We start from the raw sequence: 18,358 nt of genomic DNA on the forward strand, positions 1-18,358 counted from the left end.
AGGCCATATTGTTACATGAACTTACCGTGTCACCTTTGAGCCCGTGCGGGCCCCTCTCCCCCTGCAGACGGGAAGAGAATCCATAAGGTTACAGGAATGACTGACTGCTTAGTGATGCAGGGAACACCCCGATCGATAAAGACAACATTGACTTACTCTGACTCCCACAGATCCTGGGATCCCAGGCACACCCTGAAGGACAGAGCAGGGACAATGATTAAGAACCGATAGATAAGACGGTGGTAGGGTGCTGAATACAGTATGTATACACAGATAAAGATAGAGTAACGCACGCACGCACGCACGCACGCACGCACGCACGCACGCACGCACGCACGCGCACGCACACACACACACACACACACACACACACATGCGTGCGCGCATCTCTACTTTTCTTTCCTGCCTGTTGCTAGGGATAATATGAACCCCTGAAGTGTGAAATCCACAGGGGAAAGAATTGCACACGTACAGACTTCCTCTGTACTTTGTCGGAGTTTCAGTCAGCTGGCCTTTCTTAACCCACTAAAGACCTGAGGCCGATTCTACTATTTTTTAGGATGTTAGGATTTAGAAGACATTTGTAGAATCCCCCAGAAGCAAAGATTTGAGTTGCAAATGTTCGCTTTAAAAGTATATATATTCAAAGATTTGCAAACATTTTCAAGATTTTTCAAAAATAGCAGATCTACAAGCTCATAGCGCGGCACTCTGTGCCGCGCTATGAGCTTGTATATCTGCTATTTTTGAATAGCCAAAGAAACCTAAAATAACACAGATGCGTTCCCGGTCTTAATGGGTTAAGACAAATAGCATGCAGCTACTTTTGTACAAGAGAAAAGGTCATTTGACCCAAAAAGGTTTATGCAGAGGTGATGTGTGGATCTTGCACGTTCAATTTCAATGTGTGTTTCTCAGTGCTACACCAGTGAGGAAAATCAGGTCTGTGCATAATCGTATAGTAGCATTAATGCGAAGTAAATGTAATTAAAATCAGCATTAGAATACTGGGATGTCATGTATACTCACTGGGGTTCCTGGAGGCCCCTGGGGGCCGGGGATCGGTGCCGGCGCTACTCCCTTAACGTACACTACCTGACAGACACAGACAGACAGACAGACAGCGGTGCTCAGACAAAATGCCATGCAGGTTATATAACCTCCAAAACGTTGGAGGGACTGATACGCCGCCCACATGAAGTTTAAAGAAGTTTGAAGAGAATACATAATATTTACTGCAGAATTCGGAGTGATAATTTCACTTTAAGAGTGTACATGCTTTACCTGTCCAGGAGGACCAATGCTGCCAGGCACTCCCTGAGTACCAGGCTGACCAGCTGGCCCCACAGGCCCAACAAGGCCCCGATCTCCTTTAACTCCATCACGTCCCTGCAAGACACACACACACGCACACACACGCACACACACGCACACACACACACACACACACACACACACACACGCACGACAACCCCACTGAGACGGTCTCAAACTGATGCTCCATGCACCTACAGGCTGAACTGCTAAATCAAAGCAGGTGCACGGCTGGAGAGAGGCTGCCTGCCCTCCAACTGATGTCCTAGAGATAATTAATTTGGATTTGCACATGAAAACGGCACTCTGACATTTGGAGCCCCTCTGCATCCCCCCCCCTCAGAAGTGGCTCACCCTTAACCCATTAAGACCGGGAACGCATCTGTCATTTTTTTGAGATTTTAACTACTTTAACCATTATCTTTGGCTATTTAAAAAAAAATCTTGAACATTTGTGCAAATCTTTGAATATATATATATTTTTAAAGAGAACATTTTTTACTCAAATCTTTCTACAAATGTCTTCTAAATCCTAATAGTTTTCTGAAAACAATTATGTTACTATATATATCAGTGGTTCTCAAACTTCTTTCATCTTTCATATTTGTCTGCGGACCCCCATCTAAAAATATGTTGTTCCAGGGACCCCCAGAAGCAAAGATTTTAGTAAAAAAATGTATAAAGGCTATATATTCAAAGATTTGCACACATTTTCTTTTTTCTATAAAAATAGACGAGTGCCGCGCTATGAGCTTGTATATCTGCTATTTTTGAATAGCCAAAGAAATCTAAAAATGACACACCGATGCGTTCCCGGGTCTTAAAGGGTTAAAGGCTAAGCCTGATCATTAGAGCCTGAATTTCGATAGCTGGGGGGGGGCTATTGATTCAGCCGTGAGTGAGAGTGCGATGGTAATATCAATGACGGAGCGAACTACAGTTTATAAACACACACATGAGGGAGATATTCATGAGGAGGAAAGTGTGGTGGAAAGCTCATGTGTAATGTAATAAAGTGAAAACTAAATCAATATCAATAAATATAGCCCAATAAAAAGAAGAGGGAAGGACGAGAGAGGGCAATGCATCATTTATACTTTGTCGTACGACGGAGTATAAATTCAGGCTTTGGCACAGAAAAGGGATGAAGACAGATAAATTGAAAGAATAACAGCATATGGAACTGACATCTCTTCCAGGTGCCCCTCCTTCTCCTTTGTCCCCCTGCAGATTAAAGACAACAATAATAATATATGTATTTATAATGCACTTTACATTACAATCACAACAATTACAACAATGTCAGGCCAACAATGATAATGAGAACTGTACGCAAACAATGACAACCAGGAGGTGTACAGTATGTAGTGGAGCAGAGAATTGCCTACCGGTAACTTCCATGTGAACTTACAGAATATCAGAGATATTACTTTAGCTCACAATGTTTAGAATGTATTGTCTTTGATTGATTTAATCTTGCATGATTACAGTCACTCGAAGACTTCAAATCTTATAATACATGAGAGGACCGTTGTTTTAAATGTCTAATAAAATGAAATGAAATGAAATGAAATGAAATGAAATGAAATGAAATAGTTTTAAATGGAAAAATGACGGTCCCCTGATGAATTAGAAGGACAATATCAGCCACCAGAACGGCGACATGCGTTTTTTCACTGAGTCTAACATGGTTGATGAGGAGTTTAAAGTTCAATGGGCTTATATAAGAGGGGGTGTATCTGATCAAATTAATATCTAATATCAAATATCTAAATACTGAATAAAGCAACTTAAAAACTATCTGGGGTACACACAAAAGTCTGAGCAAATATGAAAATGAAGCCGGAAGGGTTTTAAAGTTAAATACCCCTTTAAGTGTCAGTTGATTTTATTATTTTTATTAATATGAATAAGGGACAACAGACACATACCTTTCTGCCATCTTCCCCTGGCACACCGTCCTCACCCTGCAACCAAAAAAACAACAGTAAAAGCAAACAAACAAACAGCAAAACTGTCATACAGCAGCAACACTGCAATAATTCATTGCTGCTGCAATGGGTTATTATTTTATTAGCAAGTCGCTGAAGGCAGATATTGTGAAACACGCTCACTGCTGTGAAATAACTGCCTAACGGACTGTTGATCAGTACACATCAGCCATAAGAAATGACTTTACTACCACTATTTCACTGTAATTACAGAGAAAAACAGAGACAGAAAGAGGGAGGGGACAGAGAGGTAAGGAAAATACACATCCATTCCATATCCATATCCATTCACTCAGAGTCTCCATTCACTTGTCTTTTAGGGATTATATTTGTATTGCATGAATCACCATCTTGCCAGGGAGCCCAGGTTTGCCATCTACTCCAAGTTTGCCCTGAAATACAATAGCAGTACTGATAAGACAAAAACAAAGCAATAGACTTTTTTATGAGATAGACACAGATAGATAAAAGATTATGTGTACTCACAGGTGTCCCTGCGGAGCCTGTGGGACCAATGGGGCCTGGAGGCCCCTGTGCACCTCTAAGTCCTGGTAAACCCTGGTGAAACAGAACAGCATGGAGTGATTGCAGGAAAAGATACAGTACACTAAGATGACTTCGATCCTACTTAACCACTTAAAGTCATACTGTCTGTGTAACATTCATTTTCGTCTTTTTGGACCCCTCTGGTAGCTTCGTTGTCATTGCAACATAATGTCTATGGTCTGGTCTGGTTAGAACTGCGATTCCCAGAATTCAGTTTGAGATAAAACCACCGAAGTACCGGTCCAAAACAAACGCTGCAGGGCCCAATCGTGATATGTTGGAGAGTAACAACATAGTCAGAGACGATGTAGTAACTTTAAAATTAATAAATAAGTACATTTCCGTACATTACTCGTGACTGCGTCATTTTGGCACCAGTGTCAGGGTGGCAGACACTCTGGATTAAAAATGGAGAAGTTGTCAAAAAAACGTTCATGTGGACATTATGTGGAATGGTTATTGTGAAAAATACTGTACACCAGTGAAAGATTATCCAAAAATCAATAAAAATGTACTTTTGTTTACGGGAGCAGCATTAATATTGTGATATATATATATATACAGTAATGATGTCAGGAGAAGTAGGGGCAACAAAAGCTCTCTGTTCACCGAAACGTCACATTGAAACCAGAGATGGACCACCCGCAGTGGCCATGCTGCTGATCAGTATCACACCTTCCTCTTGTGGCCTAATAATGTCTCCTCATGTGCAAGAGACATCTGTGATATCTTGAACATATCAACTTAATAACCTATTAATGTATGACAAAGACGCTGGGTCCCATGCTCCAAAATGGATAGTGACGATTGCTACTGCTGTCTGATGAGCATAGACAGATAAAGAAAGCCAGGAGGCTATGGATCCATGACATTCTTACATGACGAGAGGTACTTTTATCAGCAATAAAGTGTAGGCTACTTACTGAAATAAATGCATCTCTCTCCCCTCACTGCTCGTCTTTGGAGACACACAGGAGGCTACTTTTAGCACTATACTTCCACTATAATTCAACGTTTTTGAACAATTTTGAAAATGTTTAGAACATTTAGAAAATGTAGAAAACTCCCACGCAAGACGGAAACGATGCAGGTTGAGAATGCATGCCCCACCTGCCCGTTGAACCCGTTGTGGATCCATTATGGGTCCATTCTTACACTTTCAGAGTAACACTGCATGTGCACCGAATTCTCCACAGCTGCTTGCTTTAAAAGGTCGTGTTCAGAGGACACAAGCCCTTGTTTTTACACAACAGGTTTTTGTGAAACAGCTCTAATTTCAAGAACAGGAGCCCATGGCCAGTATTGAATGCATGTAAACAACAGGGTTCAATGGGATGGATAAAACACGAGTGTCAACAAGTGCACATTGCCCTCTGCTGTACATGTACAGTACAGTACAGTAGAGATGGCTCTATAAGAAGTGAAGATTTGGTGAACACAGCCGTGATGGGGAATATTAATTATTTAATCCATTAAGACCCGAGGCCGGTTCTACAAATGCCTTTTTCTCAAACTATTTTGTATTAGGCTCTATGCACAGCAGCCATATTGGAAAGAAATTGGGCCTCTTCCTTACTTCCTTCATAGGTGTTACCCAATGATTCTAATGAAGGCTCTGATCCATTTAGTGTAGCACAGTGGTTCTCAAACCTTTTTATTTCAAGGACCCCCATACAGTACGGGTCCATTTGGTTCCATTTGTACACTCTCAGAGTTACACACCCGTAAGGGGCCAATTGGAACCCCCTTAAGGAACCATGAGGGGTCCCTGGACCACACTTTGAGACCCCACTGGTGTAGCAGAGTGTTTCCAGTGAGCCAACGTGCACAATGTCAGCACCCTGACCTCTGTTTGACCAGAATGGAACAGAGCCTTCATTAGTATCATTGGTAACACCTGTGAAGGAAGGAAGAAGAGGTCCAATTTCTTCCCAATGTGGCTGCTGTGCATAGAGGCTATTCGAAATTATTCAACACTTTTCAAGATTAAAAACAAAAATTCAAAAGTATAGCAGATGTAGAAGCTTGCAGTGCGGCACGAAGTGGCACGATGGCTGCCATTATTGTGGTTGTTGGTAAGAAGTGAAGATTTGGTGAACACAGCTGTGTTGGGATATATTAATTACCGCAACCCTTGGTTTAAAGTATTTGATTCTAAACCTAGTATTGCACTATAATATGTTTGGATGGCTAAACATGTCCTATTCTATTACGTTTCTTGGTTAATTCTTAATATGAATGTTTAGCAGCTGAAATGACAGAATATGAAAATATTGGCTGAACCTCTATAATAACGAAGAATATTCGTACACATCCTCCAACTGCCTGTCGGCTCCAAGTTCTTATCTGAGCAAGGCAATTAGCATTAAGTGAGCATCATTTGAAAGCTTGAAATGTGAAAAGTGGTTCGGCACGGTGCATACAGTACAAAAGTAGTGACATTTTAAAACCATCAGCTATTATTATAATTCCCTAATAAAAAAGAGCATGTGAGAAACCTCGCCAGGAAAATCAGAGATGTGCGTGCTGGAAGGGACATAAAATAAGTAGCTACCAGGATTTTTCAAAGGCTACACACGTTTGACGGCTCTCCTTCCTGCAGTGTGAACGATTGCTTCACTCAGCTAAGATCGTGTTCACATTGGATACCCTGCTGTGCTATCCTTCACAGTGCCCAGTGGTATTACATTAAACATCATTTCATGGACCCAAAAAAGGGCCTGGCAATGAATCAAAAAACTTTTTAACGCTGCCTTGGATACTAATCAGTTTTTTGTGTTTATACAGTTATACCAGTGGACTATCAGAGCCCATTGAGCTAAGCTTACAGTATACCTGTGTTTAGGTATGTCATAATACATACGTTGTCTGGTCTTGGTTTTATTTACTAGTTTGTTAACTTTTTTGCTGGTATTTATACCACTATTTTGTTTTTGTTTGTTTTATACCACTATTTAGTTTTTACTTCTTGGCATATTAAGGTCTGTTGAGTACATTATGCTTCATTTACTGACCATGTGTGATCTACTGTATATGTAGCCTGTACAGTATAGAGTATAGCCTGTGTATATAGATCAAGGTGGGGCGATATGGATCAAAACAAATATCACAATATGTTTGACCAAATACCTCAATATCAATATTGTTATGATATTGTGGGGATGACTTTACACAAAGAGTTTGATAAATGTCATTTGCTGTAATGGAGCCTTTAAAAACAGGAAAAGATAACAATTTTGACATATCATTCATTTAATTTAATGTCATTCTTCTTTTGACTCATGCCCCTACTTTTTTGTCAGACAATGTTGCTGTGAATGTGATCTGGTGACACAAAGCTGATTCATTGTTTACCAGTTACTGTATATTAATGAATGTTATCGGTATTGCTTGTTGCTTTGATTTAAACACTTACTGTAAACCCATACACACTTTGGTGAAAGCCTATTTTCACCGAATATTCGCCTATTATAACATGCCCAGATTAGGGTCGCTAGGATTCATGTGGTTTGTGGTTATCCACTCAAACCCTTTATAAATCGTTGACTGGAGTCCCCCAGGGGTCTACAGTATATTAGGCACCCTACGTTTCCCCCTCTACACCAAATCACTTCGCCAAGAATAGCTGATCTACAAGTTCACAATGTGTTGTGCTGTGACACCTTGTGAGCTTGTAGATACACCTGTTATACCCCAGAATAGGGACGGTAGGGTTCAAGTGGTTAATGTTAAAAGAGACAACACCATTGTCTATTTTAGACCGTGTTATTCTGTAGTTCTCAGATTTGAGTTGGTTGTCCGGTTGTGAGATGTCGAGTACTAATCCCTTCACGGTAGCACTTTACAATAATGACCCGTTATAAAGCATTTATAAACGTTTATAAGCAGTTTGTAGACTATTAACAAATCATTAACAACCTGTTTGTTGACATTCGTAAATGATTACTAAAACCTTTATAACTACAGTTATAAATCATTTATAAAGTATTAGTAAGTAGTGAACTATTCATGAATAAACCATTTATATACATCTGTATATGATTATTAAATCATTTGTAACGACCCATTCTAAAGCATTTATAAACGTTTATAAGCAGTTTGTAGACTATTAACAAATCATTAACAACCTGTTTATTGACATTCGTAAATGATAACCAAAACCTTTATAACTACGGTTACAAATCATCTATAAAGGTATTAGTAAGTAGTAAAACTATTCATGAATAAGCCATGTATAATACATCTGTAAATGATTACAGTATTAAATCATTTGTAACTGATGTTACATAATATATACAAGCTATTGGTAGCTTGTTCATGTTTAACATATGCTTTGTTAAACATTCCTAAAGTATCTATAAATCCTTAGTACATGCTATTATGTGCCCTATAGTAAAGTGAAGACAGTTCATAATTTACAACTGTCTGTTAATGTGTTTGTTCATGTTTAACATATTCTTTGTAAAACATTCCTAACATATCTATAAATCCTTTGTACATGTTATTATGTGCCCTACAGTAAAGTGAAGACAGTCCATCATTTATGACTGTCTGTTAATGTGGACTTTCTCCTTACCTGTTGCAAACTACCTGGCTCATGAATGCAGACACCAAACAATTACTAGAATTATCTTTCATGTTAAGCAAATGATGCGTAAGACATTCGTAAAGAGTATGTAAACCATTTGCAGACGTTATCATGGGCCTGAGCCTAGTTGCTTCTTTTGGGCTTGTTTTCATAGACCTGTCCGCTTGTTTCTTTTGCAAAATCTGGCAACACACTGATTACCTGCATTACACCTGCAGTAGCCTACTAGGGAGGAAGTGAACAGTGATGCAGTTGCAGACTGGACAGAAATATGTCTAATTTATGTTTTATGTGTTTTAACTGTCTTGTTGCAGGTGATCGAGGTAACATAAAATGGCTAATCTTACACACATGAAGTAGCATTATGACCAGGGGGTATTTTGATGGTGGCTGTTTGTATCCACAATGTTTGTTTTGATGTGTAGGCTAGTAATGTCCTCCATGCTTAGCAGTTTAGCTTAGCAGCTAAAGCTAACTTGCACTGGGAGGTGGTGACTGCAGACTGCAGGTGACTGCTCCAAGCTGCTACTCTGTGATTCTGTTGTGATGAATTTCTTTGTTTAAATGTCAGGGTGTGTGCTGTGGCCAAGAGTTGCTACATTTTATATCTTAATACATTGTTTTATACTTTTATACTCTATAACGTTACTTCTGCCACTTTTTGATGTCACATGTTTTACTAATCTTTGTTAAACATGAAATAATAATGCATAGTCTTCACTTTACAACAAGGCCCATGATAACGTTTGCAAATGGTCAACATACTCTTTACGAATGTCTTACGAATCATATATTAAACATGAAAGATAATTCTAGTAATTGCTTGGTGTCTGCATTCATGAAAGCCAGGTAGTTTTCAACAGGTAAGGAGAAAGTCACATTAACAGACAGTTGTAAATAAGAACTGTCTTCACTTTACTATAGGGCACATAATAACATGTACTAAGGATTTATAGATACTTTAGGAATGTTTAACAAAGCATATGTTAAACATGAGCAAGCTACCAATAGCCTATTATGTAACATCAGTTACAAATGATTTAATAATCATTTACAGATGTATTATACATGGCTTATTCATGAATAGTTTGACTACTTACTAATACCTTTATAGATGATTTGTAACCGTAGTCATAAAGGTTTTAGTTATCATTTACGAATGTCAATAAACAGGTTGTTAATGATTTCTTGATAGTCTACAAACTGCTTATAAACATTTATAAATGCTTTAGAATGGGTCGTTACAAATGATTTAATAATCATTTACAGATGTATTATACATGGCTTATTCATGAATAGTTTGACTACTTACTAATACCTTTATAGATGATTTGTAACTGTAGTTATAAAGGTTTTAGTAATCATTTACAAATGTCAACAAACAGGTTGTTAATGATTTGTTAATAGTCTACAAACTGCTTATAAACGTTTATAAATGCTTTATAACGGGTCATTATTGTAAAGTGCTACCCTCTTGACTTTTCTTCCATTTATTGATTTTTTGATGTTGATGTGTTTCTATGTGGGTTTTCTTTGTTCTGGGGAGTCTTATTTTAGAGATACAGGCCATTGCAGGGAATCACATTGTTTCCGGAAGGATGCTGGTTGTTTTGTTAACGATAGAGATGTGGAATTAGATCCCTAGGAACCTTAAAAGCCTTCTAGACTGATCACCTGTCAGGGGGTAGGGGTAGAATGCGAAGGGAGGATGGGTGCCAGCGATAATTAGGGGGGCATTGATTGTGTTTTTTTAACTGTGTGTTTTTTTGTGTCTCTCACCCCATATACAGCGTAGCGATAGTTCATGTAGACACGAAAGGCAGGAGGTTTATGCTATGTTCACTCTCCCCGGACCCCCCTCACATACTCTCACAATCAGTATGTTCAACCTCATGTCATTCTCATTCGCTACAACCTAACTCACACACGCCCTCATACCCAAAGTGCATCTCTGGCGCTTTATTGAAGCAGCCTCTGTTCACTGTTCATTCTACATGCTTAGCTGTTTCAGCCGGTTGTACAGCTGTGGTTTTCAAATTCCCTCCACCTCCCCGGCCTCCTCCCTGTGGCATTTACTTCATATTGTTAATAGGTTGATTTGTGCATTGTACTGTGGTTCTATGGATTGTACTATGATTCTGTGGATTGTACTGTGGTTCTATGGATTGTACTATGATATGTGGTAATTTAATTATGCATTGAAGGTTCAATGTCATGTTTATGTAAAAATGTACTTCATGCTCTGCTCTGGGGTTTTGTGATTTCAGAATCGGTTGTCCTGCATGCGCAGGTAATCTGTAATCACACCGCCAAATCTGTCTGTAATATCATTGCAGTAAATGGTTAATATTGCAGTAAATGGTTACTGTATATATAAATCGTTAATAAATGGTATTGGTTATTCCTGAGCTGAAGTGTCTAAATGAACTAGTGGTTATTATGGAATCTAATTTAAAGTAAATATGCAAAATGAGGGGAAGGTACATGAAAACAATTGTCAGACATATTATGTAATCAGCAGATTCTCAGACTCACGTCTCTTCCTGGATCGCCTTGCTTCCCTGGGTCTCCCTGTAGGGAACGGAAAGGTTTGTTATTAATTATTGATACCCTTGTTTACCTGGCGGTGACATTCTACCGTGTGCTTCTGTACTGTGGTGTGTTGGGTGGAGGGTTAGTTAGGAATGGTATTCACTGACCCTCTGGCCTGCCACGCCTGACACTCCCGGTTTGCCATCTAGACCAGCTCGTCCATCTAACCCAGATGCTCCCCGGTCTCCCTAATCAGAGAGAGGTGTTGGGGTCAGAGGAGAATATGAAGGAGTTATAGCCCAACAACGACAGTTTGCATGTTTCAGTTTAACCCATTTAGACCTGAGACCGATTCTAAGAACGCCTTCCTGACCTGAAGTTTTCTGAAAATATTTATTCAAAAATTACAAAAAAATGTAAGTTGCTATATACTGTACATAGCAACAAGAACCCCAATACTGTATGACACAAAGAGTCTCCTTTGTGTCTCCTACCGGAACCGCTGCCTGCCGGTCCGCTGGTCATCAAATTATTGGCTTAGGAATGCGACAAAAACAGAACAATATCCATGAATTCAAGTCTCCATGCATGGGGTGACTAATCTATCAAATTTATTTTGGGGGGTGAACTATCACTTTGAAGGGTGAAACCCCAGCATCTGTATCGTGGGGAATGGGCGACGCGTTGTAAGCTCGTCGATTGGCTATTCTCAGCAAAAGCTTTCCCGACAATAACAGAAAACAGAAAATACACTAGCATAGGGCCCTGAGGGACTCCGTTCAACCATATGGGGTTTTTAAGTGGTTCAACTGGATGTACTGTACATCTACCAGCCCCACTGCACTTCATCCCGCTGGGAACCTGCAAAACATTGGAAACGGGATCCGGTGGAATGAAGGACAGTGGGAGCTGCTTATCATCAGAAAGTTCAAGAGCCAAAGAGCCACTTAACAAGCGTTTCTTTTCTCTAGCACTACAATTACCAGCGTAGAGAGATGAAGAGAATCAGTCACACTGATCCAAACCAACCTTTTCGCCGTGAGCTCCTCTTTCCCCAGTCAAACCCTGGACAGATAACAAGAGAGACCGGGTCATTGTTAAGTGAGTCACAGATGTGTGTGTCTTAGGGTTATTGACTGTCTAAAATCCCACATTCAAGGGCTTCTAGAGAAACAAAACCTTTCAGTCACTTCATCTTCACGCAAGGGGGCAGTCCACTATTAAAAAATATCTTTATTTAATGTAGCAAACTCAATTATAAACCAAACTACCAAGGTTATTATATCTGATCGATCCAATCGATGCCATTATAGATGCCATACAGTAGATAGATACAGTAGATAGATAGATAGATAGATAGATAGATAGATAGATAGATAGATAGATAGATAGATAGATAGATAGATAGATAGAAAATGTTGGCATATATGGTCTCTCTCCAATATGACCGCGGAACAGAGTTTGCGCTGGGATTTTAAACTAACAGCCAGAATGTCTTTAGGCATCTCTGTGTCTCTGTCATCTCTCGGCAGTGCATTGTTTTTGATTTGAAGTAGGACAACTTGTCATTGCACAGCTTGATTTTGACCTTGTTTTCTTAACAGTTACGCACAGAATTCTCAAACGTGCCAAACTCAAGCTTTGAGTTAAAGAGAGAGAGAGAGAGAGAGAGAGAGATAGCGTGCACTAATGGCAGTGTTTTTTTCCATTATTCTTTTGTTCACAGCAGGATGTCCGGAGGTTGTCATTTAAAAAAACAGCCAGAACTGGTAATTACCATGACCATGACCTTCTGCCACAGATACCCTCTAAAAGGATGAAAACACATTTCAACTCGTCTTTAAGTCAGCGCAGTGCCATTTCGTGTGTCGAATTTAATTGGGTGTTGGAAACCACGCCCCCAAACGGCCCAACTTCGGCACATACCCAATGGATTTAGGATGAGACCCACTCAGCGCGAAGGCAGCTAAAAGCAGTATCTTCCCTAGGGATGATACGCCGGTTGACCAATAAGCTCGTACTGGGTGACAGGCTGTTGTCTGACTACCTCTGTTATCGTTCCCACAGACCTTCCTGTGAGGAGCCGTGTGAGTTAAGGCTGTCTAGATTAATTGCTACCTGGTGTGTCCATGCCCCGAGTGCCAACGGCCTGCAGTCTTTGGACAGGATAGCGTGCTCCCCTACATGCACGCTGTTATGAGGACAAATGAACGCACAACACACATTGGAGGTCAAATACTCACTCTTTCCCCTGCAAGTCCACGTTGGCCTTGACTGCCCTTAACACACACACGTGGACACAAACAGAAAACATCATGCCACACTTATCTAACAACAGGGCATGGTTATTACACAGTGAGATACATGGTATACGGAGACATGGTAAACAGCACTGCTTCTCAGCGTCTGGTCCGGGGCCCACCGGGGGTCCAAATGGACCCTTAAGGGTCTGTAACTCTGGGAGGGTACAAATGAAAAAAAAAAAATAATAATTATGTTTGGGAATCCCAATCTACACAATACAATTCTCAGTGTCAATTGTATTCTGAGAGTGCACAATTGGAACCACGTGGACCCGTATGGGGTCCAGTAGACTCCAGTTACACTCCTGTAAAGGTTCATTTGGACCCCCTAGTGGTCCCCGGACCCGACGCTGAGAACCAGTTGTACACAGGCAGTGACGCATTGGATGTTCATGAACCTGTGTATAAGAAAAAATGGAATACAGAAAAGCCCCCGTCTCACTTGTAGCCCTGGGGGTCCAGTAGTCCCTGTCTCGCCCCTCTGCCCTTTGGCCCCGTGCTCTCCTGGGTCACCGTCGTCGCCCTGGGAACATGACGTGATGTCAGAGGTTAAGGGACACAGACAAAGGTTTTGGTCCATTTTCTCTCATGTACCTTTGATCATCCTACTGTCAATCAAAGGCATTTTACATGTACATACTCAGACAGGAATGGTCTCTCTCCTTCTGCTAGTATTAAAATCAATAGGAACGGTACTGTACTGTACTGTACTTACCTTCTCCCCTCTGGTTTGAACCGGCTGGCCCTTGATGTCAGCCTATAGGGGAGATGAACATTAACTGAGAAAGACTCAGACTCAGAGAGAGTAAAGGGTAAAGTATAGGTACTGTAGGAGGAAGATTATATAAAAATGTACACTGATTTCCCTGTAATGTCAAATCATGATGCTTGAAACCTCATGCGATGGCCACACTTGCCATATTACGCCGCTAACCGTAATTTGAACAAAACTAATTGATACAACATTGTTATTAGAGCACAAATCACTTTAAATACAAAACACGTGCAATGCAGACTTACCACCTTCCCTGGAGGTCCTGGGAGGCCTTGAGCTCCCTTTGAAAACAAAACAAAGTATTCAGTAATGTCTAATACAAGGTGTACAGAGGGAAGGAGTTGAATTAGATCCAATCATTAAGTCAGGGGTGATGCAACTTTGATGATGGAGAGGGCCACTATATTTCCACACTCACTCCAGGGGGCCACATTGCATATTGTTGCTGTCGTTGCTATCTCCATATTTTAACTTTTTTCTTAATGAATGTCGTTCTAGTATGTCACAAAAGTAGCAAAAATAGCTGATCTACAAGCTCAAAACGCATTGCATCGTGACAGGTTGTGGGCTTGTAGATCAGCTATTTTTGCTATTTTTGAATTGGAATCCTGAAAAGTAACCTTTTTATTTAATTTCAAATGCATTTAGTTATACTTATGTTAGCTTTATGAACTTAAATACAAACACATTGGACATAAAAAAATCATTAAACTAATAATATAGACTGAAGTAATTAAAGCGGGTCATGATCGCATGTTTGGAATTGGAGCAGCTGAAATCAATATATCAGTATTCCGATATTAACCTGCGGGGCACATTAAGTGAAGGTGAGGGCCGCATGTGGCCCCCGGGCCGCCAGTTGCCCATGTATTAAGTGAATAGACAGTAAACAACAAACCTGGTCCCCTTTCTCTCCCCTTGCGCCAGCAGTTCCAGGGCTGCCCTGTGATTGGACACATGGATCAATAAGTTTGCTAAGCGGACAGATCACACTGTTTGCACACAATGCCACCGAGACCATATTGAACAGCTGTCTGCAATACGGTGATTAATAAGTATGTGTCTCACATTGCGGCCATGTTCGCCCGGATCTCCAAAGTCTCCTTTCTCGCCCGCTCGTCCCGGCTGACCTGCTAGTCCCTGGATGAAGACAATACAAATATCCCCTTAATCGACTTTGCAATGCAACAAGTTGAAATTTCTTTACAACCGTGCATATGCATAGAATAAAAATAAATAAATAAAAATAAATAAATAAAGATAAATAAATAAAAATAAATAAATAAAAATAAATAAATAAAAATAAATTAATAAAAATAAAAATAAAAATAAAAATAAAAATAAAAATAAAAATAAAAATAAAAATAAAAATAAAAATAAAAATAAAAATAAAAATAAAAATAAAAATAAAAATAAAAATAAACCATCAAGGACAAACAAGATGGCATATAAAATGAACATTATTAAACTTATATTAAACGCTTTTTTTAAGTTTGGGTGTTAAGTTGCATCACAGAGATTGGTCCTACCCTGAGTCCTCTTTCTCCTGTCTTCCCTGGTAGACCAGACTCCCCCTGGTGGTGTAACGATGTGAGAACAGGAGAAAACACATGAGTTATACTGTATGACGACGATGAGGACTGAACAGTCGCATACAACGACTCATTTACAGGCAAACGTGCCGTGGCTGAGGCATGACTAGGCTATGAATTCAACTTAAGTCCTTGAGGGGGTTCCAGGTGGTCCCCAGCTAAATGATGGAGTTGGTAGATCTTTAACTCTTGAGAGCGTAAAATGAAACCAAATGGACCCTTACGGGTCCATTTGGTTTCATTTTAAGCTCTCTAGAGTTAAATTATTGTTAAATATCTTTAAAAATATTACTTAATTTACAAGAAGTCTACACAATTACAGAATGTAGAAGAATTGTTACGTTTGCCTGTTGTCTCTCCTATGGTAGGACATCAATACAGCATGGAATTGTGTACAAAATCTCATCCAACCACAACAAAATATTCTACGTTTTGGATCTGAGAGGCTAAGTCTGTGGTCCTTGGCTCAAATGCCGAATAAATAATGGACTTGATATGAAAATGGTTGAAAACCACCGAGATAGAAGAGTTTGATCCTTACAGGAATGCCGTCATCACCCTTCTCTCCATTCTCCCCCTGTAAAAAAACATAAGACATCAATTATTCACTTCACCTGGGAGCTTGACATTAAAGAGTAAATCTAGCACGCGGGCAGGGCCCATGGTGAAACGTTCACATGCAACAGAAGCTGAGGTCATCTACGCTTAGATGCGTGTGTCAGACAGACCTCTGTGCTAGCAGTATAGCGAACAAAGAGCTTGCATTATAGTTTAATACCTCTAAAGTGGCATCGCGGGATTGAAAAGCAGGTTTGAAGAAACAAGAAGAAGGCATTACAGGCAGGTTATTTATACATCACCAAAAGCAACACACGCACGGACACACAGTAAAAGAAATGGGTCCTACTTTGATTGCTAGGTAACAAGTAGGATTTGTCAGTTGCACTTTGTAAACACGCAACATCCAAACGTGGCCCTTCCTCCCCGGCTCAGCGTCAACACGTCAAACCAAAAGTGCACACCTCAGTGCATGCCTCAAGGTTGATGACCAGAAACGTCCCCAACAAAGTTGAATAACCCATTCAATCCGGGAACGCATCTGTGTCATTTTAGATGTCTTTGGCTATTTAAACATAGCAGATATACAAGCTACAAGCTACATAGCGTGGCACAGAGTGCCGCGCTATGAGCTTGTAGATCTGCTTTTTTTTTTATCGTGAAATGTTTTGCAAATCTTTGAATCCCTAAACCTATTTGCAATTTTTTACTATTTTGAAAAACATTTTCAGAATAGTTCAAATAGCCAATCTACAAGCTCACAACGTGTTGATGTAGATCGGCTAGTTGAACTATTTAAAAATGTTTTTAAATATAGTAAAAAATGGCTAATACATTTAGGGATAAGGGGGTAAGGCAGTGCCCAAGGTAGATGCGATCCCGGATTGAATGGGATAAGACAATACATGCAGAGAGAAGGGTCTCTGCAGGTACAGACATCGCCACACACTTCTAGTGTTATCATAAGTGATGATTGAGAAGGATTTATGTCTATACAGTGATTTAGTTTTTTTTATAGCTTTAATGATCACACGCTTGTGTAGCTGTGTCATTCTGTTGGTACTATAGCTACAAGTTGCTGAGATAGAAACTGCACTCTGCCGTCGCAGCACAGAGAGAGGAACACAGACAATAGAGAGAGGAACACCAACAGTGGCGTGCACAGACATTTTGAGGGGCAGGTGCTCAAGTAAATTACATTTTTTTGTTTACTTGGTCTGCTCTTTTTTCCCTCTACACCTATACCTCTTTGCCAAAAATAGCCGATCTACAAGCCCACAACGCCTCGAGGCGTTGTGGGCTTGTAGATCAGCTATTTTTGGCTAAAGTTCTCCTCAGAAAAGGGATGCTAGGTTTCGAGTGGTTATGGTAAAAAGAAAAATCATATCACATAAAGAATTGGCGGACCCCCTGTAGTAACTCTGAGGAACCCCTAGGGGTCCCGGACCCCCTGTTGAAGACCCCTGCAAACTGAAAAAAAAAGGGCACTTCTGGTCAAGAGGGCAAAGGGCAGGGGCTCTAGCACCACCTAGAGTCTATCTGTGCACGTCCCTGAACACCAACAAGACAGAGGAACAGGCACCCAACCAGACAGATTCTGCTAAAGATCTTGCCATACAGACGTGAAGAGTGTGCGAACGTTGTTACTTTATATCAGCGAGGATACTATTGAGTATCTCAGACCTGTTTCCCAGGGAGACCAATCTTTCCTGGGATTCCTGCTCGCCCGTTCTCCCCCCGCTCGCCCGCTTCACCTGGATCCCCCTGAAACAAAGGGATGATACAGTAAGACGAGCGCTGACACCCGCCTGGAACGAGTTGCGTGCTTCAACATCGTTAATGTGTTCATGAAGGACTATTAACCCTTTCAGACCGGGAACGCATCTGTGTCATTTTAAGATTTAAGCTCATATGAGCTTGTAGATCTGCTATTTTTGAAAAATCGTGAAAATTGGAGCAAATCTTTGTAACTCAAATCATTGCTTCTGGGGGATTCTACAAATGTCTTCTAAATCCTAACAGTTTTTTTGAAAAAAACGTATGTCGCTATAATCAGTGGTTCTCAAACTTTTTCATGTCAAGGACCCCCAAAATGATATGAATTTTGTCCGCGGACCCACATCTCATAAATATTTTGTTCCAGGGACCCCCCAGAAGTT

General features: G+C 40.3%; 1 protein-coding gene across 1 annotated transcript in view; it reads right to left on the reverse strand.

The window, feature by feature from the left end:
- Positions 1 to 18,358, reverse strand: part of col7a1 (collagen, type VII, alpha 1) — a 142,207-nt gene that overhangs the window by 48,410 nt on the left and 75,439 nt on the right. Inside the window, exons 51-70 of the mRNA XM_084061142.1 lie at positions 17,883 to 17,963; positions 16,183 to 16,218; positions 15,579 to 15,623; positions 15,118 to 15,189; positions 14,948 to 14,992; positions 14,295 to 14,330; positions 13,990 to 14,031; positions 13,717 to 13,797; positions 13,215 to 13,250; positions 12,001 to 12,036; positions 11,139 to 11,219; positions 10,975 to 11,010; positions 3,792 to 3,863; positions 3,653 to 3,697; positions 3,246 to 3,281; positions 2,503 to 2,538; positions 1,285 to 1,389; positions 1,030 to 1,095; positions 157 to 192; positions 26 to 61 (exon numbers count right to left, since the gene is read on the reverse strand). Of these exons, the coding sequence (XP_083917268.1) occupies positions 26 to 61; positions 157 to 192; positions 1,030 to 1,095; positions 1,285 to 1,389; positions 2,503 to 2,538; positions 3,246 to 3,281; positions 3,653 to 3,697; positions 3,792 to 3,863; positions 10,975 to 11,010; positions 11,139 to 11,219; positions 12,001 to 12,036; positions 13,215 to 13,250; positions 13,717 to 13,797; positions 13,990 to 14,031; positions 14,295 to 14,330; positions 14,948 to 14,992; positions 15,118 to 15,189; positions 15,579 to 15,623; positions 16,183 to 16,218; positions 17,883 to 17,963 (1,059 nt within the window). The remainder of the gene's footprint in view (positions 1 to 25; positions 62 to 156; positions 193 to 1,029; positions 1,096 to 1,284; positions 1,390 to 2,502; positions 2,539 to 3,245; positions 3,282 to 3,652; positions 3,698 to 3,791; positions 3,864 to 10,974; positions 11,011 to 11,138; positions 11,220 to 12,000; positions 12,037 to 13,214; positions 13,251 to 13,716; positions 13,798 to 13,989; positions 14,032 to 14,294; positions 14,331 to 14,947; positions 14,993 to 15,117; positions 15,190 to 15,578; positions 15,624 to 16,182; positions 16,219 to 17,882; positions 17,964 to 18,358) is intronic.

The sequence above is a fragment of the Gymnoscopelus microlampas genome (assembly GCF_963454915.1).
Source record: "Gymnoscopelus microlampas genome assembly, chromosome: 7".
In the NCBI taxonomy this organism is placed as follows: domain Eukaryota; kingdom Metazoa; phylum Chordata; class Actinopteri; order Myctophiformes; family Myctophidae; genus Gymnoscopelus; species Gymnoscopelus microlampas.